Genomic DNA, 27637 nt, shown 5'->3' with positions numbered 1-27637 from the left:
AATCATCAGATCATCTGGAATCACACCCATGATCAAATAATATCTTATCCTACAGTAATTTCTTATGTTTTTGTCTCTAATAGGAAACATACCTGCAGTACATGATGCGTAGTATGTTGAAGCAGTTGCAGCTGGGGGAGAGATCTCAGGATCTGCTCAGCTTCGTTGATGCTGCTATGAAGAAAGAAGAGCACAAGGTCATCATGGAGACCCATTACAGTCAGGAGCTGAGTCTACTGTACATTCTGCAAGAGGACTATGACAGGGCTAAATACTATGCCAACAGCTGCATGCAAGTCTTCATGCAGGTCAGTTTTGAAAAAAAACAACAAATCAATTAGTTGTCACAGAAAGTATGTATTTTTAGATGGGGTTTTACATAGGCATGCAGACAGGCACAAACAGACTTCTATTTGTGTCTATTCATCATTGAATAGTTTGAGATCTGACCTGGAGGAATGGAGGGCTTCTCCATTTTCCTTCAACAAATATTGTCAGAAATGCAAATACCTGATTTTTTTCATTACATAATTTGGTTTTATGTAGAACTATTCAAGTATCGACCCACTGCTGAACCGCAGCCGTCTGACAGTACTACAGTCTGTCCAAGCTCTGACAGAGATCCAAGACTTCCTGAATTATATCTCAGGAGAGGGTGAGTAATTATGCAATTACGCAAAAATAGTCAATTATGCAAATTTACAACTAGCCCTAAGTATACCTACCTATAGTAAGTACATGTAGTTAATTAATATTGCTTGGTACTTATTTGTGTAATTACATGGTAACAGCATCACCTTAAAGTGCAACTGTATCTGTTCTTAGTCTCGGTGAATTCTCTGAAGTTCATGATCAGACGGTGGACCAGCCGCTATCCGGATGCTAAACTGGACCCCATGAATGTTTGGGATGACATCATCACATCTCGGTGAGTCTGGTCGTTTACAACACCTTACTGGCAATACAGATTTCTTTTTGCTGTTATAGTGAAGAAATGGTTCACCTTGAAATGTCTGTAATGCTATAAAGCTTAATTGTGGAGAAAATGTCCCATTTTTGCTTTCAAAATTTTTTTTTTGTTGTTTTTTTTTTAGTTGTTTCTTCCTGGATAAGATTCTGGAGAGGCTGACTTCCACCCCTGAAAACAGCATGGAGGTGGATGGTGCAGAGCAGGCGAGTGGAGAGGAACTCGGAGCGCTGGTGAAGAGCTGCAAGTTCAACATGAAACTACAAATGGCAGACAGTGCATGGAAACAGGTGCTCAGGCTTTACAAATATCAGTGTTGGTGCCTAGTCACCATCACTTAAGATCATATTTTTTGTGTTTAAACCACAGAAACAGAAGAATTAGGAACAAGCTGAATGTAATGTGTTAAAATTGACAGAATAATTTTCCGGTGGCATCCAAGCTGTTGAAGGAACTTCACCGTGATGCAAAGACGGATGATGCATGGTTGGTCCGCTGGGTCCACAGCTTCAGCCGTTTCACTCACAGAAGAAGCGCTGGCCTTGGATCTGCTGAAAAGATTAATGTTTTGCTCAAGACTGTTCCACTTCTGAGTATGAATGATCCCCTCTTGTCATCTTTTCAACACCTGAACCAGGCTTACTTTTCAAGTTTAGAATTTTTGCTGAAAACAAGTTTAGGTTACCAGTCTATTGAGCGATTTTCATGGTTGATGCATTACTTTATTTTACAGTTGACGCTGGGAGACAGAATGAAGGCTCATCTGCTCGAATGCTTTGTGACCAGAAGATCCTTCTGGGCACCACCTATGACCTCATGGCCAGAGCTGCGGATCGCAGTCCTTTTGCTGTGGAGACTCTCGGGGAAGATAAATTACAGAAGATTCTCCAACTGTCAGGGGCCTCATCCACCACCCAGGTAATGAGTTATTTAGGTGTAGCTTTTTGGGATATATTTTTTATTGAAACCACAGATTAGGTAATTGCTATTGTAGAATTGGTCATGTTTCAAATAAGCTGATACAGAGATGTTTAGCTTTGCATTGAAGCTGCATATTTTTAATGTCCTCAATATGAAAAAAGCCAGAAATGGCACCATGTTGTACACTACTGTTCAAAAGTTTGGGGTTGATCTTTTTTGGGGGGGTTTTGGCGAAAGAAGTCGAAATAATATCATTACTATTTAAAATAACTTTTCTTTTTTAATATATATTCCCCCGGTTTCACAGACAAGGTTTAAGCCTAGTCCCAGACTAAAATGTAAGTCTGAGCTGTTTCAGCAGAAAAAAACTTGCACTGATTGGTCTTAAAATATATCAATGCCTTTGTCTTGTCTCGAGGGACACCAGTAATGTTTTTTTGTAAGGCCCATTTATAAAAATTACTTAAATGTCCTAATTGAACTATGGCCTAATCCTGATTTAGTCTAAGCCCTGACTGTGAAACCAAACCATTATGTCATTTATTTAATTTACTCCAGTTTACTCCATTACTCCTGTCTTCAGTATCACATGAACATGTTTATGCTTAATGTTTTTGTGGAAACTGTGATACTTGCTTTCAAGATATTTAAATGAATAGAGAGTTCAAAAGAACATTTATTTTTAACATTCAAATGTCCTTACTGAATAAAATGTATTTTAATAAAACAATCTTACTGATCCCAAACTTTTGCACTGTAGTGTACATGTTTGCACCTCTTTAACTGGGCAAAAACCCATGCAATCTGATATCAAGGTTAGATTCTTACAGTTTGTACACAAATTATTAATTGTAGTATATACAGATTTATTAAAAAGCTGTTTTGATAATCATGGGTGTTATTTTCCTGCACAGGTGGTGGAGGGTCTGCAGATGCAGGCTCTGGAGATGTTGCGAAGTGCTGCACGTAAGGCAGAAGAGGAAGAGCAGTCCTTCAGCCAGCAGCATGTGAACACACATGGTATTGTGGAAGCCTTCATGACCTTGGTCAACTTCTGTGACCAAAGACTAAGAGAGAGCGAACAGAAAGAAGAAGGTGAGGCAACTGTGCACCAGTGCAGCACCCAACTGTTCTCATAATTCTAATAGAAAGTTAAAACGAATGTAGAGCACTCTAAGAGTGTCTCACAGGATTTATGTATTTTTGTGATTCAGTGCATCCAAGTATTGCGTTGCAGGTGAAGTTGATGTGCTTATAACAACACTTTTGATGTTTGATTCTAGCAATCACTTCTGAACTGCAGTCCTTGCCTGGACATGTAGTGAAGATGATGCTGAAGTCATTGAAGCTCAACTCGGTTGAGGCCAGGCTCAAATTTCCTCGTTTACTGCAGCTAGTAGAACTCTACCCCGCAGAAACCCTGGACCTGATGGTCAGAGAGGTGAGAGAAGATCATTTGCTTTGACTTTAGGGCTCATGTACAGTACAGTCAGCCAGTCATTATAGCAAAATAAAGCCTGATGCAAAGCAGAAATCAGTGTCCGGAAACGCTGAAGCTACTTAAATCAATATTTCGAGATTAGATCTTTTAAATAACTATATAATTAAATAACCATAAATAACTATATATTTTTTAATTCTTACATTTAGCGAAGTTAAAGAATTTGCATGACAATGCTTTATCCTTTATTTTCTTCAAGAAGTATTCATTTTTCTCATGTTTTTTTGTCCTGATAGGTTGTTAGTGTGCCTTGCTGGATGCTGATTGGCTGGATCAGTCAAATGATGGCTCTGCTTGACAAACCACAAGCGACAGCAGTTCAGCATGTTATAGAGGAGATCGCAGAATGCTATCCACAAGCCCTCATCTATCCATACATGATCAGCAGTGAGAGCTACACCTTTGAGGAGTCTGCGAGTGGTCAGAGGAACCGGGAGTTTGTTGAAAAGTATGTAAAGGTCTGTGAGGCTTTGTAAGTGGCTTTGGCCTTGCTGATACTGACAATGTGTTGTTTGTGTTCCAGGCTGAGGTCATTACTGGATAAAGGGGGTGTCGTCCAAGAGTTTGTAGACGCCCTTCAGCAACTTACTAACCCTGAAATGCTTTTCAAGGTATAAATTCCTTTTTCCCTGAAAGATCCATTGGTTGAGCCAGTTTTGAGATGTCAGACCTATTCAAGCTGAACAGATTGCAGTTTCAGTTTGTGCTGCTACTGGCACAGTGATTATATACTACATTTAACTTACTGAGACATGACATTTTTATGGCGCTATTGTGGTAGCCTTGATTCTCAAGTAATGGTTTGGCAGGATTGGTGGGATGAGGTGAAGAATCAACTGGACAAACCAGACATGGACAAAAAGAAAATGAAGCAGCTTTATGAGGAATTGGCTGGAATGCTTGGTGATTCAAAGTCTCCAGGATTTGGATCTTTCAGAAGGAAATTTATTCAGGTTCACAACTTGCAATACTTATACTTAGGGGTGCACGATTAATCGAAATAAAACCATAATGAGATTAGTCAGGCCTCTGCTGGTTTCTCTGTTTCTTACATGGATACATTTTATGTCCTTGTTGCAGAAATACTGTAAAGAAGTAGAGAAGCTGCTTGGTGCTGGTGGGTCCAAGTTGTATGAAAAGCGGAAAGATAAGGAGTTCCTTCAGCAGGTGGACCGCCTGGCTATGTCAATGAAAAGTTTCCAAAAGGAACCAGGGAACATGAAGGAATATTCACCCTGGCTCAGCAGCTTCAAAATGGAAACACTCAAAAACGAACTGGAGGTACCAGGTTAGTTCAACATTTTTTTTGTAAATAATGTCACTTCGTTAAAGTTCTGCATTTAGTGTAAGTGTTTGTCTTTTTCTCTGGCTCTGGATTTCTACAGGTCAATATGATGGCCAATCGAAGCCTTTGCCAGAATATCATGCAAAAATCACAGGTTTTGATGAAAGGGTACGAGAAATAACGTTCTTATTAATAGATGTCATTTTGAGATGATTATTTCAGTGTGTAACAGTTAATCTTCTCAACCTAAGGTAAAGGTTATGGCATCTATTCGGCGGCCGAAGCGCATAATCATACGAGGAGATGACGAGCGGGATTATCCGTTCCTAGTGAAGGGTGGCGAGGACCTGCGACAGGACCAGCGCATCGAGCAGCTCTTTGGTGTGATGAACATGATTCTCAGTCAGGACACTGCCTGTTCTCAGCGGAGCCTGGCACTCCGCACTTACCAGGTCATTCCCATCACAAGCAGGTACTTGGATGGGCTTCTTATGACTCCATTTTTTTTGCTGGCCTGTCTTTAACTGGTCCTACAGGGTCTTTAATGTATGCTGACTTTTACAGGATCGGCCTGATTGAGTGGATGGAGAACACCTGCACACTGAAAGACTTCCTCTCCAGCAGAAGGACTGAAGAGGAACAGAAGACAATCACAAAGTGAACATTCCTTCCTTATTCCAGCAAATAAAACACATCATCATGCTTTTCATACCCTGCACTGAGTGAATCAAGCGTTACTTGGTTTAATGTATTTTAGGCCCAATGAGTCCTATGATGACTGGATCAGTAAAGTTGCTGGGAAGGTGGACGGCATTAGACGATATGCTGAACTGTACAAGTAAGTCATCACTTCATTTTAACATTTGTCATGGGTCAGTGACTCCGCATTCTACAACGGCTTTAGAGCATGTATAAATTGACCTATAAATAATACTTCTTAATGCATTTACATTTGATTCACTGCAGGAAAGCAAAACGTGTGGACACTGTGAACAACTTTAGGAGAATTGAGCAGATGGTGCCTGATGACTTGTTAAAGTATGGCAGCATTTCACTTATTTTGCAATATATTACAGTATTTCATTTCAATTTTACTGATTATCATGTAGTAATTTATTGACGTTTGTCCTAATTCTAAAAGGAATTAATGATGGCATGAATGCTTGTTTTCAGACGTGCTTTTGTAAGGATGAGTACCACACCTGAAGCCTTCCTTTCGCTGAGGTCCCATTTCAGCTGCTCTCATGCTGTGCTCTGCATCAGTCACTGGATTCTGGGCATTGGTGATCGGCATCTCTCTAACTTCATGATTAACACAGAGACTGGCGGTATGATCGGCATCGACTTTGGTCATGCATTTGGATCAGCCACTCAGGTGGGCTTTTTGACTAGTATTGATTAGTTTAACTGACATTTCAATGATTCTGTAAGGAGACAAGTACTGGTACAAAGAGCTACTGTACCAATTTAGAGATACAAGATTGATGAACAGCTTGACTTGATTGTTTGATTAAGAGTTGATAACAATAACCTGTTGCATGTAGTTCCTCCCAGTGCCTGAAATGATGCCATTTAGGCTGACACGGCAGTTTATAAACTTGATGCGACCCATGGCAGAGTCTGGTCTCATTCAGAGTGTGATGGTACATTCACTGCGAGCCTTCAGAGATGACCCAGACCTGCTGCTTAACACCATGGATGTCTTTGTGAAGGAGCCTTCACTTGACTGGAAGGTAGAAGAACTCAATCAAAGCATATTTGAAGCATGTAAACATAAATGAATAGCTCGCTTTCCTCATTGTCACATACAGGTAGCCCTCAGTGTAATCATCAAAGTGATCTGCCCTCGTTGTAGACCTGTTTCACAATTTCCTATAAACTTGATGCGACCCATGGCAGAGTCTGGTCTCATTCAGAGTGTGATGGTACATTCACTGCGAGCCTTCAGAGATGACCCAGACCTGCTGCTCAACACCATGGATGTCTTTGTGAAGGAGCCTTCACTTGACTGGAAGGTAGAAGAACTCAATCAAAGCATATTTGAAGCATGTAAACATAAATGAATAGCTCGCTTTCCTCATTGTCACATACAGGTAGCCCTCAATGTAATCATCAAAGTGATCTGCCCTCGTTGTAGACCTGTTTCACAATTTCCTTTTTTTTAGTTTCACCCTAAGAGTTGAGGTCTATAAAAAAACTTGAGTCATTATCATAGAGACAGGCTAACTAAATTGTGAAAGACAGCTCTATTCCTCATGTTACAGAACTTTGAGCTGAAGCAGCTGAAGAAAGGAGGTACCTGGACAGAGAGTGTGAACACCAAAGAAATAAACTGGTTCCCTCTACAGAAGGTCAACTTTGCTAGCAGGAAGCTAGAGGGAGCCAATCCCTCGGTTATAACAAGGTAGATCCAGCCACAAGGTCTGGAAAATAAAAATGACCATTTTAATATTTACATTGGCAGCATATCATGATAATGTTCACTTGCATTAAATGAATACATTTTTCTTCCTACTTCTTGTGAAGTAATCGTTTTAAAAATCGTTTTATGGACAAAATAAAATATAATAATAAAAAAACTTGTATTTTCCAGAAAGACTTTTTTCTAACCATGTTGACTTGTTAATGTTCTAGTGACGAGCTTTGTCTTGGATTTGAGAAGAACCCAGAGTACAAGGGAATGTTGGCTCTTGCTCGAGGCGAAAAAGAGCACAACGTACGAGCTCGACACAATGAGAAGGACCTGAGTGTTGAAGATCAGGTAGACTGCCTGCTCGATCAGGCAACTGACCCCAACATACTGGGCAGGGTGTGGATAGGCTGGGAACCATGGATTTGAACCAAATAGTGGGTAACATACAGTACTGAAATACAAGGTTTTTGTGTTATTCTAAATTTTGTAAACCCTTTTTCATAGTGTGAAGTTGGATTTCAGAACTACTGTCATATGCTTTTATAGTAATGTTTAGCTGTACTGCAGAATTTAACGAGATTACACTAAACAGACCTCATGTTGATGAAGGAAACACTGTTGTCATATCCCCTTGCACTGCTCTGAAGGAAACCAGTCATCAAATAAAGCATCTATACATATCAACATTGTCAAAGCCAAAGTGATCTATTATGACAGGGTGAGACTTCATCCTCTCCACTTTTATTTTTTGACACATCAGCCCTTATTAATCACTGGTGTAAAAATTATGGTGCTGGGAGCATTTTCACTTACACTGAGCTAGTGTGACAGCCACCATGTTTGGTGTCACAACTTGGTAAAGGATAATATTATTTCTTAATATGGTAAAGCAAAAGTGTAAGTGATAAAACCACCTAATCAAGTCAAGTGTCTTTATTGAGCAAAATTGTAGAAAGAAACGTAGGCCACAGTTGGATTGCGCCAAAATATCTTCAGGTTTGTCAAAGGCTTTGGGTTTGAGCAAATAAAGTCGGTTGTGCAGGTACCGTAAGATCAGAGAGATTACATTGAGATGGGTACAGGTTAATACACAAAGCAATTAATATACATGTATATATTAAACAAAATGGCTATTAAAATCATTACAAGACTGCATAGCATTGAGATACAAAACTGTCTAACGCAATACTGAAGTCCAATATTTGCGACTGCAGCACATTGCATGTGTTTTGCTCTTATACTGGCTTGCTTGTTCAGCCTTACATTTTGGGCCTCCAGCCATTAATAAACTGCATGAGTTTCTTCACTTGAAGTTTGCTTAGCTTAAAGTCTTCTGACAGAATCTCCTCCGTTAGCTGTAGGAGCAAATTTCCATCAATTTTTTCTTGCACAAACAAAGAGAGAACATCATCTGACATACCGATGAACCGTAGTGACTTAGAAACCTCCTCAATGGAGATACCTGATAGATTGCTTGGTGGCTGCCAAGACACTGTAGCTACAGGATATGAAATGGAGAACACATCTGTAGTGCCGTGATGCGGTCGATCGATCAAGCAGCTTTTGGACTCAAGTTCCAGGGCGTCCGCATCGACTGTAGTAGCGGGATCTGTATCTTTCTTTGTATCGTTACATTTAGGGGTTCTTGGAGGCAAGATAGGGCAGGACTGGTTTGGCTTAGTGTTACATTCCTCTGTAGATTTGTCTCTGCACATTTCCATGGTGTAGCTGGTGGATTTGGTGCAAGACTGGGAAACCTGTTGAGCCTTGGAGGCCACAGCGCCCCCCTCACCATTCGCTCGCCTGCTGAAGTCTAACAAACCTGAGGGACAAGCCTTAGGAGTACCAGGGGTCCTCTTCCGAGGATAACTAGAGTAACTCCGGCAGTGGAGCGACGGAAAGTCCTCACCTTTATACGAGTCTGCACCACAGAACTCGTTTGGCCAGGAAAGGCGGGAGAAAGAGGCATCGACCGAAGGACTGAGGCAAGGGAGAGGCTTGGAGCCTTCACTGGCATCTGGTCTGATCCAGTTACATGGGTAACAAGCATGGTTCTGATCATCGGACTCATTCGGAGACTCGCCCTCTCCACCTCTATTGAGAGATGGAGAAGAGGATCGTTCAGTCATAAATAGTGCAGTTCACATAAAACTAATGTCCATTTTGTCAATTAAAACTATAAATTGTCAATATAACTCACATGTTGTGTAAGCCGGATGAGTAATAGGATAGTGTTGGGCTTGGGGAGCGCGTGTCTGTCTGACGTGGCTTGGCAGGAGGGCATGGCACTGTGGCACTGCTTGAGCCGGTCTGCTTGGAGCTCCGCGGTGGAATCGGTGGAGCGTTCAACAACCGGCACTCCTCCTTCACCTGCAAAGTTAACAAGAAATGTAAAAAAAACTGTATGGCTCTAGAAATTTTAATATTACAATTACATTATTAATGAATGTGAATACACACAGATACAAATCTTTTGAGACAGGCTGTGTGAATTTATCAAATAGGCCTTGAAATCATGAAATGTAACCTTTGTTTCTACTTGGAAAATAATTAGACCTGTACTGATTGACCAACAGAGTACACAAATAAGTCACTATGTAAGCACAGAATAAACTTTGCCTTGTCTAAGAGTGGAAAACAGACAAAGAGCCTTAAAATCAGTTGAAAACACTTTAATTTCAACTTGATATTCAGGGTTTCCACTCGAGCAGTGATTTTTACAATTGTGTTTTACTGGTTAAGGATTTTTGAAAAATAATTTTGATTTCACTGATTAATCTTTATTTTATTAACCCTTACCTCAACCAAAAGAACAATTCACTCACATATCGCTATAGCATTCAGAAATCATTCTAATATGCTGATTTGGTGTGCAAGAAACATCAATGCTGAAAACACTTAAAGGGGTCATATGATGCGATTTCATTTTTTCCTTTCTCTTTGGAGTGTTACAAGCTCTTGGTGCATAAAGAAGATCTGTAAATTTGCAAAGACTAAAGTCTCAAATCCAAAGAGATATTCTTTATAAAATTTAAGAGTCAGCCACGCCTACCTAAAACGGCTCGTTCGAACACGCCCCCACATATCTACCTCACTATGTGGGAAGATATGCATAACGCCGCCCAAATGTTCACGCAAAGAAAGGCAGCATAACTTTTATTCTCGCTGTAGTATTGTTGCCGCCGTCGCCATGTCGTGAAGACGCTGTGTGCTTCGTTGTGAATGCGAAACTACTTTGTTTGGTCTTCCAAAAGAGGACGATATCCGCTTCGTCATGCCTAGAGCTGATCCGTGCTGATCGCTGAGGAAATACGTCAACTTAGTGCAGTGGATCGCCGGATCAGCTTTCACCGTTTTCACCGCTCCTTCGCCGGGATTTGCATAACGCCGCCCAAATGTAGTATTGTTGACGCTGCAGCCATGTCCCTAGGCCGCTGTGTTTTTCGTTGTGAAAGTGAAACTACTTTGTTTGGTCTTCCAAAAGAGGACGATATCCGCTTCGTCATACATCAACTTGGATCGCCTGCACATTTTATGGAGGACTGTTTACTGATCCTGGGAGAGTAACGTTAGACTAAAATGCCGGCATTCTGACTCACGTAACGTTTTCTTTTATCATTTGCCACTGATGATTCAAACGCGAGTAGCACGGCTTTCGCTCACGCTAGGCCGCTGTGTTTTTCGTTGTGAAAGTGAAACTACTTTGTTTGGTCTTCCAAAAGAGGACGATATCCGCTTCGTCATACATCAACTTGGATCGCCTGCACATTTTATGGAGGACTGTTTACTGATCCTGGGAGAGTAACGTTAGACTAAAATGCCAGCATTCTGACTCACGTGAGTACATTTTCTTTTACCATTTGCCATTGATGATTCAAACGCGAGTTGTGGGCAGTGTGGAGTAGCACTTGTTGTTTGTCATTTCTCCGATCACAAATGCAGACAGGGTTTTATGTTTACGTGGCGCAATGCAACGCAATGCGTAAAAAAAACAGTATAAGTCATTATAATCAGTAATTATGTCCCCACTGGATGCAACAAATGCCTCGTTTATAATGGGTTTTAATGTTTTTGTCTCGTCGCTCCGGCCGGACACGGCATCACAGTATGGTGAGGGGCGTAACATTTCCATCTCATGCTTGAGGTATTCGGCCAATCACAACGCACTGGATAGCTGGCCAATCAGAGCACACCTCGCTTTTCAGACCAATGAGCTTTGTAAAAATCGACAAAAAAGGCGTGGCATAGAGGAGAAACAATAATGTACAGTATGTGGAAAAGAATGTGTTTTTTTTTTTTACTTTAATCCGCATAAACACATTTCATTACACCAAATAATGTTCTTTTTAGTAGCATCATATGACCCCTTTAAGATTTTTTTTCAGGCTTCATTGATGAACAGATATTTGAAATGGATTTTTCTTTTGTGAAAATCTATCACAAAAAATCCTTACTGACCTCAAACTTTTAAACGGTAGTGTAGATTTGTGCAATTGTTGAATACAAGTAACTTTAAATGTTTATATTTGTATCAAATAAAGACTATTGAGGTTAATCTAGTATAAATGAACTCACAGCTTCAGACTTTGGAGGCACCGGAGGTGGAGGTAGACTGACATCTGCACCAAGCAAGGCGGTTGTGGGACCTGCTGTGGGGTATGGCAGTACAGTCGTGCAGCCAGAGACAGTCGAATTTCGGACCCCCTCGATGTGGTCTAGCACAGATCCAGCGTTCTTAACTTGATCCAACCAAAGCTCCTCGTACGGCACGTCTGGTTTAAGGGAGCCAGAAGAACTCTCCTGCAGCTCAGGGAACAGATAATCTTCATCCGGAGCTTCTGCTGGCACACAATCTCCACATAAGCTAACGCAACCCTGAAGATTCACCTCGCTGTTCCCATGGAGATTGTTACCATAGACACAGACAGACAGGCGATGAAAGGACTGTGTGAGCTCATCTCGGGCTGAGCTTAGAGAACTTGGCAAATGCATGTGAGAGGGGCAGCCATTGCTTCCGCTGCTGTTGCTCCCACTTCCCGTTCCACCTGCGCTACTTTTTTTCGGGCTCTTGCCATCGTCGATCCAGTCCACCCGCACGTCACGGACTGCCCTAGAGTAGTCGTCAATGTCGAACTGCTCCTGGCAGTAAGCAAACCAGCGGTGGACCACAGTCTCCTGCCAGGCTTCTCCTTGAAGCAGCCCTTCAGGCACCAGTAAACGTGGCAGTGCTGTGGATACGTGCAAGGGGAAGTGCACTGGCAGTATTTTGTTTGAACGTAACGCACAACACACCACCACTGTCTTGGTCTGGATGTTGACCAGCTTGTATCGGTGGCCTTCGCGGATCAAATGGAGGTCATGCGGATTACGTGGCGGGCTGCTGGGCACCATGACATTCACAGGTAACCGGGTCTTCTCCACAATTGTGCGAATAGTGTGTTCTCCTTCCTGCATCTGTAGCTCCAGCGGGGAACAGGTACTGAAGCGACCGCGGCACTGGAAAGGCAGGCTGATGCTCTCATTGGTGCGGTGGTTCATGCAGATAAGGCAGGGCATCTTTCCGCGGCCAAGCTTACTGATGGAGTTAAGCTTGCCAATGCGTTTGAAGATCGTGTTAAAGCGTGACTTTTCTCGTGATGTTTTGGCATAGAGGATCTCAGCCTGGCCCATTAGTGTCAGCTCATCCCCAGTGTTCAGCGTGATGTTGTACACTTCTGTGTCCTCGTTGGATTCTCCTGATGCCATCTGGGAGAAAGACGACAGCAGTTTGAACAAATGTAGTCTAACTATAGTCTAACAGAAGAACTTTGACTGCTACAGATTTTGAAATTAAGTCAAAGAAATGTTGAATAGATATTTCACATTACAAACACAATGCCTGAGAGCCATTCTGATAAAGGCATATTAGGTTATGCCAATATTAAGATACATTAGTGCAGGAAGTCTAAATCTGCAAGCACAAAACCAGACCTTGACATTGAAGGATATTTCCTCCATGACATAAACTCGCTCAGGGAATGCTTTGGCCACCTCCTCCACGCCGTTGAAGTACTGCACTGGCTCCCTAATGTCCCTGTCCTGCTCCAGCAGCTTAAACTGGCCTGTAACAAACAACAAAGCAATTCTGTAACATCATGACATCGACTACGTTTACATGAACACCAGTAATCGAATTATTTACCTTATTCTACATAAGCCAATATTATGATTATGGTGTTTACATGAGTTGCTTTTAGAATATGCCTTTCATGTTCCCGTTTTACATGTTATACATAGTTCGATTAATGGCATGTCATTACGACCCCACGTGACACCATCCGACATCCCCTCCGGAATGTCACGTAGAAACATATAGTACGTGCATACAGATGACGGGTGTTAAAGCTCTTTTATTTGCTGTCAAACGGTTGACCACTGCCGTGTGTGTATCCTGTCGCAAAATGGGGAGAAAAGTCCTACACGACGGTAATAATGTGATTAAGGTGTGTGCATGTCTATACTGCACTTCAGTAATGCGACTAAAATAGGAATACTCCACGTCTTCGATTTCGGTTTCATTTAGAATATGACTTTAGCCGGATTAAGGTAATCAAAAATCTCTGTTTACATGGTAGATTCTTAATCAGAGTACTGTCTTAATTGTATTAAAATCGGATTATTGTTGTCCATGCAAACGTACTCAGTGTCACGCTTTCATATTATATATACAATACTTAATATAAAATAGAAATAATTTCATGTAGATGTTATTCTGCCAAATCAGTGCAAAACAAAGAAATATGTAATTTTTTTCAATTTGGGCATGTTGAACTGAAATAAAATAACATTTTGCCAAATTATCTAAAAACACTGCAACAGTAAAAGCAGCACATAAAATAGGCAGTTTACTAGGTCTGTATGAACCAAATTCAGAGGAAGGTCTTTTTTCCTTAAGTGGCCTACTGGACACTCTCTATAGCCAGAGGAATGTCAATATGAAGAGACCAATTAGCTAATGAACTCCCAATTAAAAGCAGATGGCAGAAATACAGCAGCACAGATCTTTGTTTTTTCTGTTTTAATACAAGTTGCAAGAAAACAGTGAATCCTAGCAGACTAACATTTCTTTCATTTGCCTTCTTTTTGAAAATACTTCAAGTGTCGGAAATACGTTTCTATGTACAGTACATGCTGCACTACAACAGCTGAGTGGCCTTACCCTCATAATGGACAGGGATCTCGATTTTCGGTCCGATGACATAATGGCCCTCCTCTAGGCTATGGGCGGTAATTGTGGTCCATTGCCGACATGAATGAATCAAGAGGTAGTCATTTTCTCGCAGTCCTTCCACCGACTCCCCTGAGGCGAAACAATATCACATCAGTATGGAACAGTAAACTTAATAGTGTGTACTTTGGAAAGATATATGAAAAATATACAATAGTGCAAAAAAACAACAACTAGACAGTTAAGTGATGCTTAGGGATATAACTAATAGCAAGTGCACCATAAACATTTTAAATAACATGAAGGGCATAATTTACTCATTTATATACTGACAAAATGTAGTATTTGTAAGCAGGTCATTCACATAAACTAATATGAGAGGTAAGATGGGTTTTGTGTGCCTTTAACTCTGTCTGTTGTACTCATAAGTGTTCAGTTAGAGAGTCTAATGATAGTGCCCCAGTTCCATAATGATAATGATCTAGTTCCCCTAACATTATGACTTCCTCCATCTTTACGCAGAGCTCAGCTCACACACAACAGCACTTAGAGCTTACACTTCAAGCTCTTTATAATAAAGCAGTGAATAACAAACAACTATATTACTCGTGCTTTACAAATATGAAAAGCACCTCCCCAAACTACATATTCATATACTTGTGTGGGCTCCTTTCTAAAGTTTCAGATTGAAGGGTTTGCGGAGGTTGTTGTCTAGTTAGAAAATATCAAAGAGGTTTGTAATAGATGATAGACATTAAATATTATGAGGCCGGCGTTTCCTCAAGAGAACCTTCTTACTGCACTAAGCTTGAAGGCAGACGCCAAGTTCAGCCACATTGACCATGCTCTGGATGCCATATTGGTATGTAACTGCTAAAAGTGTTCCACATAACATCAGTCATTGAATAATTTGCACAGTTTTTGCAGTGATATAAAAACCAATTTTAAAATCGTTAGTTTTAAATTATTATTTAATTTTAAATTAATTTTAAAACGGTTTTAAATTAATGTTAGTATCTGAGGCAACAAAATCTTAGGGCATGATCTTATATGTGCTGTTGTTTTGTAACATATTGCAGTTTTCCTAATTAGAAATTGGTGAAATTTGGTGTTGCATAATTACTGTTTCTGGGTAGGTTTTGTGGGAAGTTGTGTAAGCTGCATGGGGGACAAAATTCACAAGACAGATGTCTTTTACTCAGACACTAGTCACTAGTCATCCTTCTACTTCTTGTGACATTTTTGTAAGAATTTTAATGACAAATTAATATGACATTTTAAAATTGTTGCCCAAGGATACCCTTGAAAAAGGAATAAATAAACAAATCAAAAAATAAATAAACTCAAGTTATATTACACTGATGAGCAAAGTGCAAACAGCATGAACTGTATGTGGTGAGTGTCTTAGTGCATTTTTTAAAAAAACTGATCAACACCGTGATTTCCTCTTTTCAGAAGCAGAAGCTCTTTCCTTTGGTAGAGATTCGAGCTGGGCTGCTGTTCAAACCCAATAAGCACTATGTGGCAGAGCTGGAGAAAAGGGACTATCTTGGAAAAGCCAAGGTATCCCCATTATCACATCAGTACAGTGTGCAGTGCTACCGAAGAGATCCAGTTTCTATTTGGCCAGTAAATCAGACAAACTGATTAAGATTAGTGTTTTGTTTTTTGTTTATAGGTTGTGTCTTCTATTGTACCAGCAGATGAGTTTTCTGGGTTTGCTCCACTTCAGCCTCAAGTAAGTAGTGTTGTTAATAAGTCAAGTAAGTAATGAAATTGTTAACATGTTAACATTAGCATAAAATAAGCGTAACAGAGAGAGGTTTGAAGATAATGTTAATGATAAGCGTATACATTAATGGTACACATTTAATGTATATGCTCAAAACTGTTACTTTAATGACCACAGGCCATTTCTTTAATTTGTGTATTGTTAGGTTGACAATGTTCCATCTACACCAAAAGTCCCAGAAGTACTAAGGTATGTTTAGGGTCATGGACATGGAAAACACTATTTAATGCATCTTAACTTCTAACTAAAACTTAAATATGCTTGCAATTTATGGAGTTTTTGTATTGTTTTGTCCTCTTGTTTTACATAAATGTAAATTACATAATCATCAGGGTATTTGAAGGTGAGCCACACACTGTTCTCTATGAGTTTTACCCTGAGACCAAAGAGGAGCTGGCTGTGTTGCCTGGCAACATTGTCTTCGTTCTTCAGAAAGGAGCTGACAACTGGGCATCAGTTGTTTTCAATGAGAAGGTATATTTTTGGTAGATTTAACAAGTTAATCATAAAGGAAAGTACATTGGGAACAGAACATTTTTTCCATGTGAGAGCCGGCGTTCACTGTCAAGAGAACATTCTGATGTCCAATGCTAATGTAATCAACGTGTGTTTAAAGCACCGATAATAAAGCCCTATTGTCTATTTTTTTGTTCTCTTGATATTTCTAGCGGGGCCTTGTACCTTATAACTTCCTTGAACCCTTGGATATTGTTACAATGATGTCAAAACCAATGCAGGTACAGTAGCTGTATTTTGAACAAATATGCAGTATTTCAAACACCAGTAGGGACACGGTAACAAATCGAATATGTATCATACAATCCACTTTTGATGACTTCAAGTGCACCTGGGAAAGTCATACCTCTGAGTCAGGCATTCATAATTATGAGAACAATAAAATGTTTTTGTTACATAAAGTAAACGATGCAAGTTGAGTGGTTTATTTTTAGATGGATAATATCCTAACATTTGAGCTAAATTACTTTTTGTGTCCTACATTAAGAAATATCACATGTGACCTCTTATAGATTGAACCATTAAATGAAAATGATGATATACCAGCTCCACCAAGAAGAGCACCGCCTAGCAGACCAGTGGGTACAGAAGGCCTGAAGACTGTGAATGCAGAGGTTCAGTATTCCCTACATATTCATGATATAATCACAGTTTATTCATAGTAAATGGATATCAACTAACATAGCTATCACACAGTGCTTACATAATGTATTGAAAGGCCAACTTTGATCAGATACAGCCTTATTATGTTTATGGCATCATGAACATATTGATTATTATTAATAAGATTATTTCTCAAGCTCTGCTGTATTCTTCACAGACTAATATCATCAGGGAATTCTCAGGCTGCATTGTGAAAGTGCACTTTCGGTTCACCATAGCAGTCAGAATTGCACATGGACAATCATACGGCGTCATTCTTCAGACGATAAGCTCTAAACTTAAGCTGCCTGCATCAACGTTAACTTTATGGTAACTATACCAATTATAACGTTCCCAGCACCATATTGAAACATTTCTGGAGAGAGAAAAAAAAGTTGTAATGTTCATTTTTTAGTTATGCCAAAGAAGGTGTTGATGAGAGAGTGAATCTTGAGGACTCTGAAATGGAGGCTGTGTGGAATAGTGTGAAGGATAACCATCTTGCGCTGTGGTGTTCAGTGACTGAGGTAAAATACAACAGCTTGACTCATCTATGCTCACACAGATTGAAATAACAGCATAATATAGCTTACTGTACACTACACTTGAAAATAGTAATATTAAATAAGACATACTGCTGTTCATTTCTTTTCTGGCACTTCCCAAAACTGCTGTCTGAAAGGGTAAAAGTGTGCCTCATGAGAAAGTGGTGGCTCTGTACTCTTATGACTCTTCTACCCCTGAAGACCTGGATTTCAAACAGGGAAACATCATCACAGTTCTTTCCAAAGGTAGGAATTGAAACTGTGATAATTGTAATTTACTAATATGGGCATAAAATACAGTATGAACTATTAAGGCATTCTGAAGATTATTTCTGTTGACTTTTTGTTTCATTTTCAGTCAATGATGAGTGGCTTGAGGGTCAATGCAACGGGAAGATTGGCATATTCCCATCATCCTTTGTTAAAGCACTTAATGGGGATCAGCAATGTGAATGAATCATTCATCCAACAGTTACAACTAATGTGTTGATTTGATCATTTGGGAGAAACCTGCAGTATTTTAGGGCCTGTTTTTTAATTAATATTGTCAAGTTCATGCCAGAACTTGCTTCACTATCCCAGTTTGGTTGTGCGGTAATTGTTCCACATTTCACATATTGAAGTCATATTTTTGAAGTCAGGAGAATGAGTTTTATTTTGTTTGAATATAAAGACAAACAATACAACATTAAATCACTTTTGAAATAATTTACATTTTTCTATTATTCGCTTTCTATAAGTTGCTACCATTGGTAGCACAATAGAACTTAACATTCTTATATTTAACAAATATTAGTTTACCTTCCTTGATTTTTGGCCAGTAACAGGAACACACCTTTTTCAACGGAATTAAAACATGTTCCCAAAATATATTCTGTATTATCACAGACAATTACATCCTTCTCAGTATATTGATGCAATTCATATGCTGTGAGTGTGAAAGTAGTCCTTTGATGATTTCTTATGACAGTCCAATAATAAATTACTTTAATGATTTTTGAAGAGGTGTTGAAGCATCTTTATTTCCCACACCCTCCTCCTCATAAGCGATGGCAATGCCTCTCCGTCCTTCCACAGCTTTCACCACTGGCGTCTGCCCCAGTTTGGGCTCCAGTCCCTGCCAACTACGGCCAGACAAAAATGATGCTACAAAACAAAATGATCATGATTATATTCTGCATTTGCATGACTCAAACTTGTCAATTTCAAGCTACTAAGTTCAAGAATTCCTACTGCAACTACAGTTCAGTACGGCCTCTGACTCTATACCTGCTGTGTTTGTATTGGCCACAGTGAAAGTCTGATTTCTCGGGACGAGTGAAGAAGACTCTGATCTGCCATTCATGATCTCCGATGAGGTGGTGGAACATGTTCGCAGAGCTCCTGTGATTAGAGAGACATCTGTGGTCTCTTCCTCAATGGCAGACTGGTCTTGTTGAGGGAAGCCCACATGACTGCTTCCACCTATAATATATGTTTCCTATTAGAGGCCTAGAACAATAACATTTATATATACAGACATCATTCAAGGTCCATATGTGACCCTGAACCACAAAACTTGAAATTGAGATTTATACATCATCTGAAAGCTGAATAAATACGCTTTCCGTTGATGTATGGTTTGTTAGAATAGGATAATATTTGGCTGAGATACAACTAATTGGAAATCTGGAATCTGAGGGTGCAAAAAAAAATTAAATATTGAGAAAATCGCCTTTAAAACTGTCCAAATGAAGTTCTTAGCAATGCATATTACTAATCAAAAATTAAGTTATGATATATTTACGGTAGGAAATTTACAAAATATCTTCATGAACATGATCTTTACTTAATATCCTAATGATTTTTGGCATAAAAGAAAAATCGATAATTTTGACCCATTCAATGTATTTTTGGCTATTGCTACAAATATTCCCCAGCGACTTAAGACTGGTTTTGTGCGCCAGGGTCACATATTCTTAGTAGAAATATATTAAACGACACAATATCAACATCACAATACTTTTCTAGTGCTCTGTAGAATGATTTGCTGAAATGAGTCAACGACATACCAGGCAGTAAATCTCTGAAGTCTGTGACATATTCTCCAGTCCACTCTCTGTGCTTATTGCAAGCCAACTCCATCTCAAACGGAGTCACCACAGGTCTGTAGAATTCACTTGAATCCAGCAGTGAGTTCTCTGGACAGGCAACTAGCACGTAAACGTCAATTTCCAAGAAGTTAGCGAGCTTGGGAACATTGATCTTTCCCATAGCAAACGTATAGCTCTTCTTGCCTGCTTTGTGAATAATGTCTTTTAGCTGCTCTATGATGGTCAGATAGTTAGCGACACCCAGGGTGCCCACCAAAATGCCCACCACACTGGCATCTTTGGCCCGCTCGATGGCATAATAGCGTTTCATCAGTGCCTTGTTGATTTTAACCGATTCCACTCGTCCTGTGTGTGTTTCTGGATTGAATGAGCTGAAGGCACAATGGTTCCAGGTCATCATGAAGTTTGTAAGAGTCAAGCCTTCCTGGCCAATGTAAAACATACTGTAATTATCAACACTCTGCCCTGCTTTTACACTAAACTGTCTGCCAAATTTCAAAATGACTCTATCATCCTGTGAATCTATGTGATCAGTGTCCACACAGCTGTCCTGAATCAGCTCAGCACCACAGGAATGATCTGTTTTTAGAAGAGAGACCACAACATTGGGGTAGATATCACACAGAAGTGTCCTGAGATCACCTGAGGAGAGATGAGACAAATGAACTTTCATGCACACATTCATGAAAATGAGCTTTACTAAACACGAGCATAGACTAAACAGTAACAGTTACCTATAGCATGTGAATAGGTGACATCGTACAGTAGGATGACATGACTTTGGCAGTCAGGATAAAGCTCTCTAAAGGCTGCGGCACACTGCTGGACATCAATAGGTCTCTTGCCAAACACATACAGAAGGGGTAGTCTTCTGCATGGGCTGAGGCAAGATGGCCCATAATGCACTATACAGTCTGCTCTCACGTGTTCTGCCGCTACCTCATCCACACAACAGCTGAAAAGAAAAGAAACAGAAATCAGAGTTCTGGTTGTGCAGCCACACAAAATGAACCCGAGCCACTCAGGATAAAAGCATCTGTGAAAACGTAGTGTAATGTACACGACAACAGTTCTTACCTGCCATAGGATGTGTCTCCTAAAATGAATGTCTTGGCTTTGGTTTCCTTCTCTATTTCGGCAGAGACTCGGACTGCATCAGGCAGGAGGTCATCTGGAAACTGTAAGGCTACCTGTGATCAAAACAGACGCCTAAATAGATCGGTTGGACACTTGGTGTGAGTAAACAAGACAGAAGACTTCTAAAGATGTTGTCTTGCCTTCTTGAATTGATTACTAGTGATAAACTGACAGGTCTCAGCTATCTGGTTGCCAGCATGGCTGCGCGTCGCGCTGAAGGACACACTGACGGTGCGCTGAAACACTGCCTCGCTGCTGCTACTGAAAACATCTGTCATCTTCTGGGTCTAAAGAGAATCCGTTATAGTTCAATATTCCATTCTTCATACTACAGGAAAGACCAAACATATCAAAGCGATTATCCTTCCCCACAACAGCACACAATATTATATTTCACTCTGATCCAACCATAAATGCAGCTCGGAGCTGTCATTAAAGGCCCGGAATATTGACAGCTTTTACATTGGGATGACGCTGACCTTCCTAGAAGTGAATCCCATTTTTATTAAAATATACAACTGCTATGTCTTCCTACCCTGAAGACAAGATTTGTTTTAACTGCAGTCAATATTCATAATTCTAATACATTATACAGTCTAATAAGTTGCCGTGAAACCAGCTGGGAGTTGCTATCGGAATATCTACAAGCAGCTTAAATTAGTTGACCGATGGATAAATTAATCTTATAACTTAATATGCGTGCAGGCAAATTACACATCATAATTAACCACAGCAAAACGCAACATACCAAACCACAGAAACACATTACATGTTATTTTCCTCGTGAGCTTGAGGAGCACGGCACGCTCTTCTTCATCGTTCAGCCCTGCGTTCATCAGTCTGCCCTCTAGTGTCCTGGAGACACTGCGACAACTTTCTTATTTTGACCTCAGAATGTGCACAAACTATTCAATTATTCAAGACTAATGTTTTATTAATTACAATAACTGTGACTTACATTGAATCAGAACCATATTACAATAAAAATATATACTTTTTTTGTACATCTTGTGCGTTTTGTTCTCACCTCTTATCAAGTTTTCAACATGAATTGAAATCATTTTGACAAATACATGTACTATATTCCTTAAATCATTACCAAAACAACCCAATGCGCTTTCATTGACATCATACAGCTGTTTGTCACAGCTGTGCCAATATTCAGTACAACAGCACTATTACTTGTGACGTTTAAACATGCAGTGTATTTAAACGGCATCATTACATCACACATAAAAATGCCACATTATCTGATGCACAACATAAACAAATGCAAAGTTAATAGCTGTGTTTTAAAAAATGACTATGTGTGTTTGTTTGTTTTTAAAAAAGCATATGTATATTTATTTGCAAGAATCTTTGATTTATAACATACCTGGCACCTGCTTTGGCATATTTGTGTACTGTATTATCTTGGGATTCATTCATCTGTTGACATTGGTTTTAATAAGAATGAACATCATGAACTACTGCAAGATGTAGCACTATGTAGGTACTATCTAGGTATGTAAATGTGATTTACTTTTCCTAACAGAACTTGATATAATAATGCAGGAACGAACATTTGCTCCAACAGGAGCTGTGAATACCACAGCTCTTCTTATGACCCGAGGCTGATGAGACATTTTCTCAGGAAGAACAAATCTGCTGATGTTTACATCCATATCCGATAGAATCCAAGTATGACTGTGAGACACGTGAATACTGAACCTAGAAGAATTACAAAAATAAAGCACGAATCAAAATAAATACTGAAGTTTGAAGTCTCCTACAAACCTGTTCTTTTAATGACTTAATGACAAAATAAAAGTTCATCTTGGCTTCTGAATCTGTATGATTAATACAACAAGGACATTCTGTGGCTGTGTAAAAATATCTTTACAGAGACCAGTGGTGGAAAAATCTCAATATACTGAAATATCAAAATATTAAAAAAAATATATATATAACTTTTCTTTTTACCTGCCAGATATTTGATAGTATCCAGTTTATGTGACTCCAGCATAGTCTTCAGGCCCGCCACTTCTGTGTCGATTTTCATGTTAGTCTGTGTCATGTGACGATCCTGCTCAGAATGCTAAGAAAGAAAATCCAGTTTAAAAAGTTTCATACAAAAAATCAAGACGACATTATTGTCCTAAACACTGGCGTGTCTCACCATTTCTATCAATTCATTCCTGGTCCCAATAAGCTTTCTGTCAAAGTCGGCTGTCTGTACCAAGAGCAAACATCTCAATTAAAGCATCTCTATTGCCAGCAACAACTCAAATAACCAACAACTCTTTGGATTTCAGAGACGGTGAAGCTTCCAAACCTGTTCTTCTAGTGAGTCATTATTTCACTGTACTCACCAACACCTTCACACAGCTTTTTTCTACATTCAGATCCAAAATGGCATCTGCACGCCTTTTGTTTATCACATCCTGCAGCACAAAACAAAATGGAAAACTACAATGACTATTGTACATAGTAAAGACCTAGGTATAAGGGTTATGTATGCCTCTTTGACAAGCTCTGAATAGCAAAGCAAAAAAAATTTTTCATTAAAAATTATTTTTTTCATTTACTTACAGTGAGTTGTATTCTTAGCTGTGATAGCTCAACCTTGATTTTCTGTAAAAGAATTAAGATACAGTACATAATACTTCTTCATTAGGTGAATGCACAAAGCTGTTACACAGTAAATTCAAAGCAATTGGCAAACAAATGGCAAACTTTTTATTTCACAACTATTATGTTATATTTATTCAAATTCACCAAGATAATATAGAAACGGCAGAAAGAAAGATTTATAAATATATACCGGTACTTACATTACCACTCAAAAGTTGTTGTTTTTTCTTTACAGTTTTTCTCGATTGCTAACACACAATTTATGAAACAATTCACCATTTGCTCACAACTATTAACACAATCTCAAAACTACACACTAACTAGTGAAAACTTCAAACTTCCAGGTCAAAATCAAATAGTTTAGTCAAAAACATGTTCTCTTTTGTCGGACTCAAACTTTGGCCTCAGATGACACACAAACCTGCCAAATACACAGACTACTTCACGGCCTAGAGAACACTAGTGAGAACAATTCAAAACACTGTTACAAAAACCTCCTTTTGGGAAACAGGAATCCTTTTGCTAGTCAATGTCTGTTACAGTATACGACATAAACAGAGGGGTGCAGATACAGTAAAATTCAGCAATAAACTTTAAGAAAAGTTTACTTTCACTCCACTACTGTAAAGAGATCTTACAGTAGATGAAAAGCATTAGAAGAGAAAAGTTCAAAGACCAAACAACTGAATATACAGTAAACACACACATTGGAATATACTGTCAGTTACTTTACAGACATAAATAAATAATGAATGAATAAATAAATAAATAATTCCTAAATAAAAAAAAACTTCATTCATTCAGCATCCTCTGCCAAATTGCCTTACAGTATTGGTAGTATCCTTATTTGTTATAGCAGTTTCTAAGTCTTCTGACAAAAGGCTTCTCTGCCTCCCCCAGACAGTCGTCTCTCAGTTCTGCACAAATACAGTACATACTTGGCTGGCTACAAATAAATCCAATAGTAATGAGTTTGAGGGTGTACAACATGTACTACAGTATCTCTCATCTGAAGTACTGCTACTATGTACTGTAGTTATATTGTAAGTGTATTGTGTAAGTAGTATTGAAACCTTGTAGATGAGCCCGTAGGCCAACTTCCCTCATGGTCAGTCCATGCAGAAGAACATGGTCAACTCTAGAGCTTTGTATTTCATTAGGAACAAATGACCTTTGACCTCATCCCCTTCATTTTTATTTCCCCCTCCTATTCCTCTTTGTTTCCCACTATCAGGATTAATTTTCCAAAACTCAATCACTTGTGCTCCTGTGCGCATTATCCTAGGATTCTGACCTGTGTGTCATCAGTTTTGCGACTTAATGTTCACACATGGATAAATGTGTGCTGTTTGAGTTCATTTTTTTGATGCTTGAGTTAATTATATTGTGTTTTCTGAATGAGAACATGGTTAAACTTGTGCAAAATGATGGTGTTTTTGTGTAGAGTTTTGCAGAAAACACTGAGCAAATTGGAACGTGTGTGCAAACAGGTGAAATGTGTTAAAAGTTTTGAGAAACGTGTCTTTGTTTCGAGAACTGTATGAATGTTTTGGAAAATTGGGCCAAATGAATCAGTTATCATGTGTTAGCAATCGAGAAAAACTGTAATGAATACTTTTATTGAGCAAGGATGCATTAAATTGTTCAAAAGACACAATGTTACAGAAGATTTATTTCAAATAATTGCTGTTCTTTTTAACTTTATATTTACCAAAGAATCATGAAAAATGTTATCAAATAATTATTTTAATTATTAAGCAGCACACTTGTTTTCAACATTGATAATAAGATCATCATATCAGAATGATTTCCGAAGGATCGTGTGACACTGAAGACTGGATTAATGGCTGCTGAAAATTCATCTTTGCAAACCCAAGAATTCGATTTTTTAACATTTTTAAATTGTAAAAATATATCTATTTTTGATCAAATAAATGCAGCCTTCGTGAGCATGAGACCTCTTTCAAAAACGAAAGAATCTTACTGACCCTATACCTTTGAACGGTAGTGTATAATCACACTGAATACAGAAAAATGATTTTCAAGTATAGCAATGGAGTGGGTGATGATGATAATAGATCACACAACACAACCTCACCTCATTCTCTGCTAGTAATGCTGAGAATTCACTCTTCTCCAGAATGATCATGTCCTTTTTCACAGCAGCAATATGAGACATGACTTTCTGTAACATGATTTCCTGTAAAATTGAACTAGTTAAGTAGAGTAACTGACCTCTTTGACCTGGGCTCTGATATGAGGGAAGTTGCATAGACAACAACAGAGTCATTTTTTTAATGTGTACATTAAAAACATCACACCAGAATCAACTTTGGTAATCGTTTGCCAACCATGAATCTGACAGTCATTTACACAACAAACAGATTATTCATCAAAAGTTGAATACACAAACTAACACCTCATGAGAGCTCTGGTCCACACCTCACATTAGCTAAATCAATAATGGTCCACTCAAACAATCAGAAAAGCATGAAAGGACAATGAAAATCTCACCTGCTGCGTTTTGGTAGCCATGTCACCGTACATAACGTCCATGTTTGAATTTGTGATATTTACCATCATATTGACAATGACCTCTGCCTGCTGAGTCACGAAACCTGAAAGGACACAGAACATTCTGATGAATCACTGAATTGGAATTAGCCAGTATTTAGAAACACAGACAAGAAATCTTACCACTTTCCTCAAGCAGCTGAACCATTGCATGAGTATCAAAGAATAACTTCCTATTGCCAGACTTAGTTATGTCTGATTTTTTCAGGTCATACTGTATTGTTTTAACTGAGGTACTCAACTCTGAAATAAAGACAATGAGTGAAATATGCAAATCATAGAGAACTGGTCATTAGTAAACAAATAGAATATCTGCAAACCTAGACGTGCGTATCACTTCTAATAGCAAACAAATACATATGTGCATAAATACCTCTGACCAACATGCGTGAAGCTCTCAAAAGCCGAAAGAACTCCGTGTCAGACCTTAAATAATGTGTCCTTATTCCGTTAAATCCATATCTAATCGCTGAGATTAGATGTCTGCTATGTGCAGACATCATTCTGCTGAAAATAAGCACTTGTTTGTATATAAAGTACTAAATATGTAGAGGACTTTAAAATGCTGCGGGGACCTGATGTGACCGCATGATCTTGCTTTTCTCCTGTGTCCGTCCCCTAAAGTCATTACATAGAACAAAGACTCTTAAATTCCTGCGATAATTCAGGAGAATTGTATATAACTGAAACTGTAACACATTCGTGTGTTATAGTGTAAAAAAACACTATAAAGTTTTCTAAACTTCTCTCCTTTCTCTGTGACAGATCCACCTCTGTCAAACTTCCTGTAACAGAGCGAGTAAACAATGAGGTGTCTTCTTCTTCTTCTTCTTCTTCTTCTGTTGGAGTTTTATGGCGGCTGGCAAACATACGATAGGTGCATTCCCGCCACTTACTGGGCTGGAGTGTGGACCATTGATGGAATGGGAAGAACTAAAAAAAAAAAATGTATTAAAAAAAAATCAACCCTTCTAAATCCTGTTAAACAGATCTACTTTTTAAAAGAATGTCATTAAAGCATTATATATTTTATAATGATTCAAGACATTATTCAACAAAGTTTTAAGTGTAATATTTTCTATCCCTATTTCTTTTAATTCTTCCAACAGAAATGCTCTTTCATTATCATAAGCAGGACAATGTAATAGTGCATGCTCTACTGTTTCTGGTAATCCACACAGACTACAGTTCCCAGACTCATTCTTATTCATTTTATATAGAGAAGAATTGAAAGCAGTATTGGCCAATGCGAAGTCTGGTAATAATTGTATCTTCTCTTCTACTACCAAAATGAACTCTTTCAACCCCAACTTGATTTTGAATATGATAAAGATGTCTTCCTCTCTCCTCCTTATTCCAAACTTCTTGCCATCTCATTTTTAATGCTGTTCTAATTCTAGCCTTAACTTCTTCTTTGCTTAGTGGTATAAT

The 27637-nt window shown here is 38.9% G+C and overlaps 5 protein-coding genes across 10 annotated transcripts in view; 2 read left to right on the top strand and 3 right to left on the bottom strand.

The window, feature by feature from the left end:
• Window positions 1–7530, top strand: part of prkdc (protein kinase, DNA-activated, catalytic subunit) — a 35868-nt gene extending 28338 nt beyond the window's left edge. For 2 of the 3 annotated variants that reach the window (XM_016280013.1, XM_016280014.1), the window contains exons 66-87: window positions 84–308; window positions 547–655; window positions 826–928; window positions 1095–1257; window positions 1386–1560; window positions 1701–1885; window positions 2803–2983; window positions 3172–3329; window positions 3626–3837; window positions 3913–4000; window positions 4199–4342; window positions 4470–4677; window positions 4775–4842; window positions 4926–5146; window positions 5239–5331; window positions 5432–5512; window positions 5641–5712; window positions 5848–6049; window positions 6219–6297; window positions 6580–6689; window positions 6939–7078; window positions 7309–7530. In XM_016280013.1, coding sequence (XP_016135499.1) covers window positions 84–308; window positions 547–655; window positions 826–928; window positions 1095–1257; window positions 1386–1560; window positions 1701–1885; window positions 2803–2983; window positions 3172–3329; window positions 3626–3837; window positions 3913–4000; window positions 4199–4342; window positions 4470–4677; window positions 4775–4842; window positions 4926–5146; window positions 5239–5331; window positions 5432–5512; window positions 5641–5712; window positions 5848–6049; window positions 6219–6297; window positions 6580–6689; window positions 6939–7078; window positions 7309–7513 — 3222 coding nt within the window. In that variant the 3' untranslated portion in view covers window positions 7514–7530. Of the gene's footprint in view, window positions 1–83; window positions 309–546; window positions 656–825; window positions 929–1094; window positions 1258–1385; window positions 1561–1700; window positions 1886–2802; window positions 2984–3171; window positions 3330–3625; window positions 3838–3912; window positions 4001–4198; window positions 4343–4469; window positions 4678–4774; window positions 4843–4925; window positions 5147–5238; window positions 5332–5431; window positions 5513–5640; window positions 5713–5847; window positions 6050–6218; window positions 6408–6579; window positions 6690–6938; window positions 7079–7308 lie in introns of all 3 variants that reach the window. The other variant, XM_016280015.1, reaches the window with a different exon arrangement.
• A 794-nt stretch (window positions 7531–8324) lies between these two features.
• On the bottom strand, window positions 8325–14436 carry garem (GRB2 associated, regulator of MAPK1; the record flags this gene model as incomplete). Its single annotated transcript, XM_016280049.1, has 5 exons — window positions 8325–9181; window positions 9288–9457; window positions 11663–12832; window positions 13058–13188; window positions 14286–14436. Coding segments are annotated over 5 exons (2457 nt in total), but the record flags the coding sequence as incomplete, so codon positions are not given.
• Window positions 14437–15057: 621 nt separating this feature from the next.
• Window positions 15058–18266, top strand: LOC107591043 (neutrophil cytosol factor 2-like). The gene is made up of 11 exons (XM_016280048.1): window positions 15058–15156; window positions 15750–15857; window positions 15973–16032; window positions 16232–16275; window positions 16419–16560; window positions 16755–16823; window positions 17115–17216; window positions 17423–17574; window positions 17660–17771; window positions 17927–18035; window positions 18148–18266. Exons 1-11 carry the CDS (start codon window positions 15058–15060, stop codon window positions 18243–18245), a joined length of 1095 nt encoding a protein of 364 aa, XP_016135534.1. The 3' UTR covers window positions 18246–18266.
• Window positions 18267–18286: 20 nt separating this feature from the next.
• dph2 (diphthamide biosynthesis 2) lies at window positions 18287–21844 on the bottom strand. 4 transcript variants are annotated; one of them, XM_016280016.1, is made up of 7 exons: window positions 21768–21844; window positions 21160–21306; window positions 20960–21072; window positions 20617–20837; window positions 19841–20524; window positions 19059–19253; window positions 18287–18935 (listed from the first exon to the last, which is right to left on the bottom strand). In XM_016280016.1, exons 1-7 carry the CDS (start codon window positions 21783–21785, stop codon window positions 18772–18774), a joined length of 1542 nt encoding a protein of 513 aa, XP_016135502.1. In that variant the 5' UTR covers window positions 21786–21844; the 3' UTR covers window positions 18287–18771. The 4 variants fall into 4 exon arrangements, with proteins under 4 accessions (XP_016135502.1, XP_016135503.1, XP_016135505.1 ...); XM_016280017.1 differs by having other exon boundaries at window positions 18288–18935; window positions 21782–21841; XM_016280019.1 differs by having other exon boundaries at window positions 18288–18935; window positions 21789–21803.
• An 800-nt stretch (window positions 21845–22644) lies between these two features.
• mcur1 (mitochondrial calcium uniporter regulator 1) lies at window positions 22645–27022 on the bottom strand. Its single transcript, XM_016280021.1, has 9 exons — window positions 26580–27022; window positions 26330–26449; window positions 26147–26250; window positions 25731–25832; window positions 23591–23632; window positions 23371–23442; window positions 23178–23231; window positions 22982–23096; window positions 22645–22729 (listed from the first exon to the last, which is right to left on the bottom strand). The coding sequence occupies exons 1-9, from the start codon at window positions 26707–26709 to the stop codon at window positions 22674–22676; spliced, it is 795 nt and encodes a 264-aa protein (XP_016135507.1). The 5' UTR covers window positions 26710–27022; the 3' UTR covers window positions 22645–22673.
• Between the last annotated feature and the right edge of the window lie 615 nt (window positions 27023–27637).

The sequence above is a fragment of the Sinocyclocheilus grahami genome, unplaced genomic scaffold (assembly GCF_001515645.1).
Source record: "Sinocyclocheilus grahami isolate Dianchi unplaced genomic scaffold, SAMN03320097.WGS_v1.1 scaffold136.1, whole genome shotgun sequence".
NCBI classification, from domain to species: Eukaryota; Metazoa; Chordata; class Actinopteri; order Cypriniformes; family Cyprinidae; genus Sinocyclocheilus; species Sinocyclocheilus grahami.
Note: the sequence above shows the minus strand (reverse complement) of the source record. Positions and strands in the feature narration are given on the sequence as shown.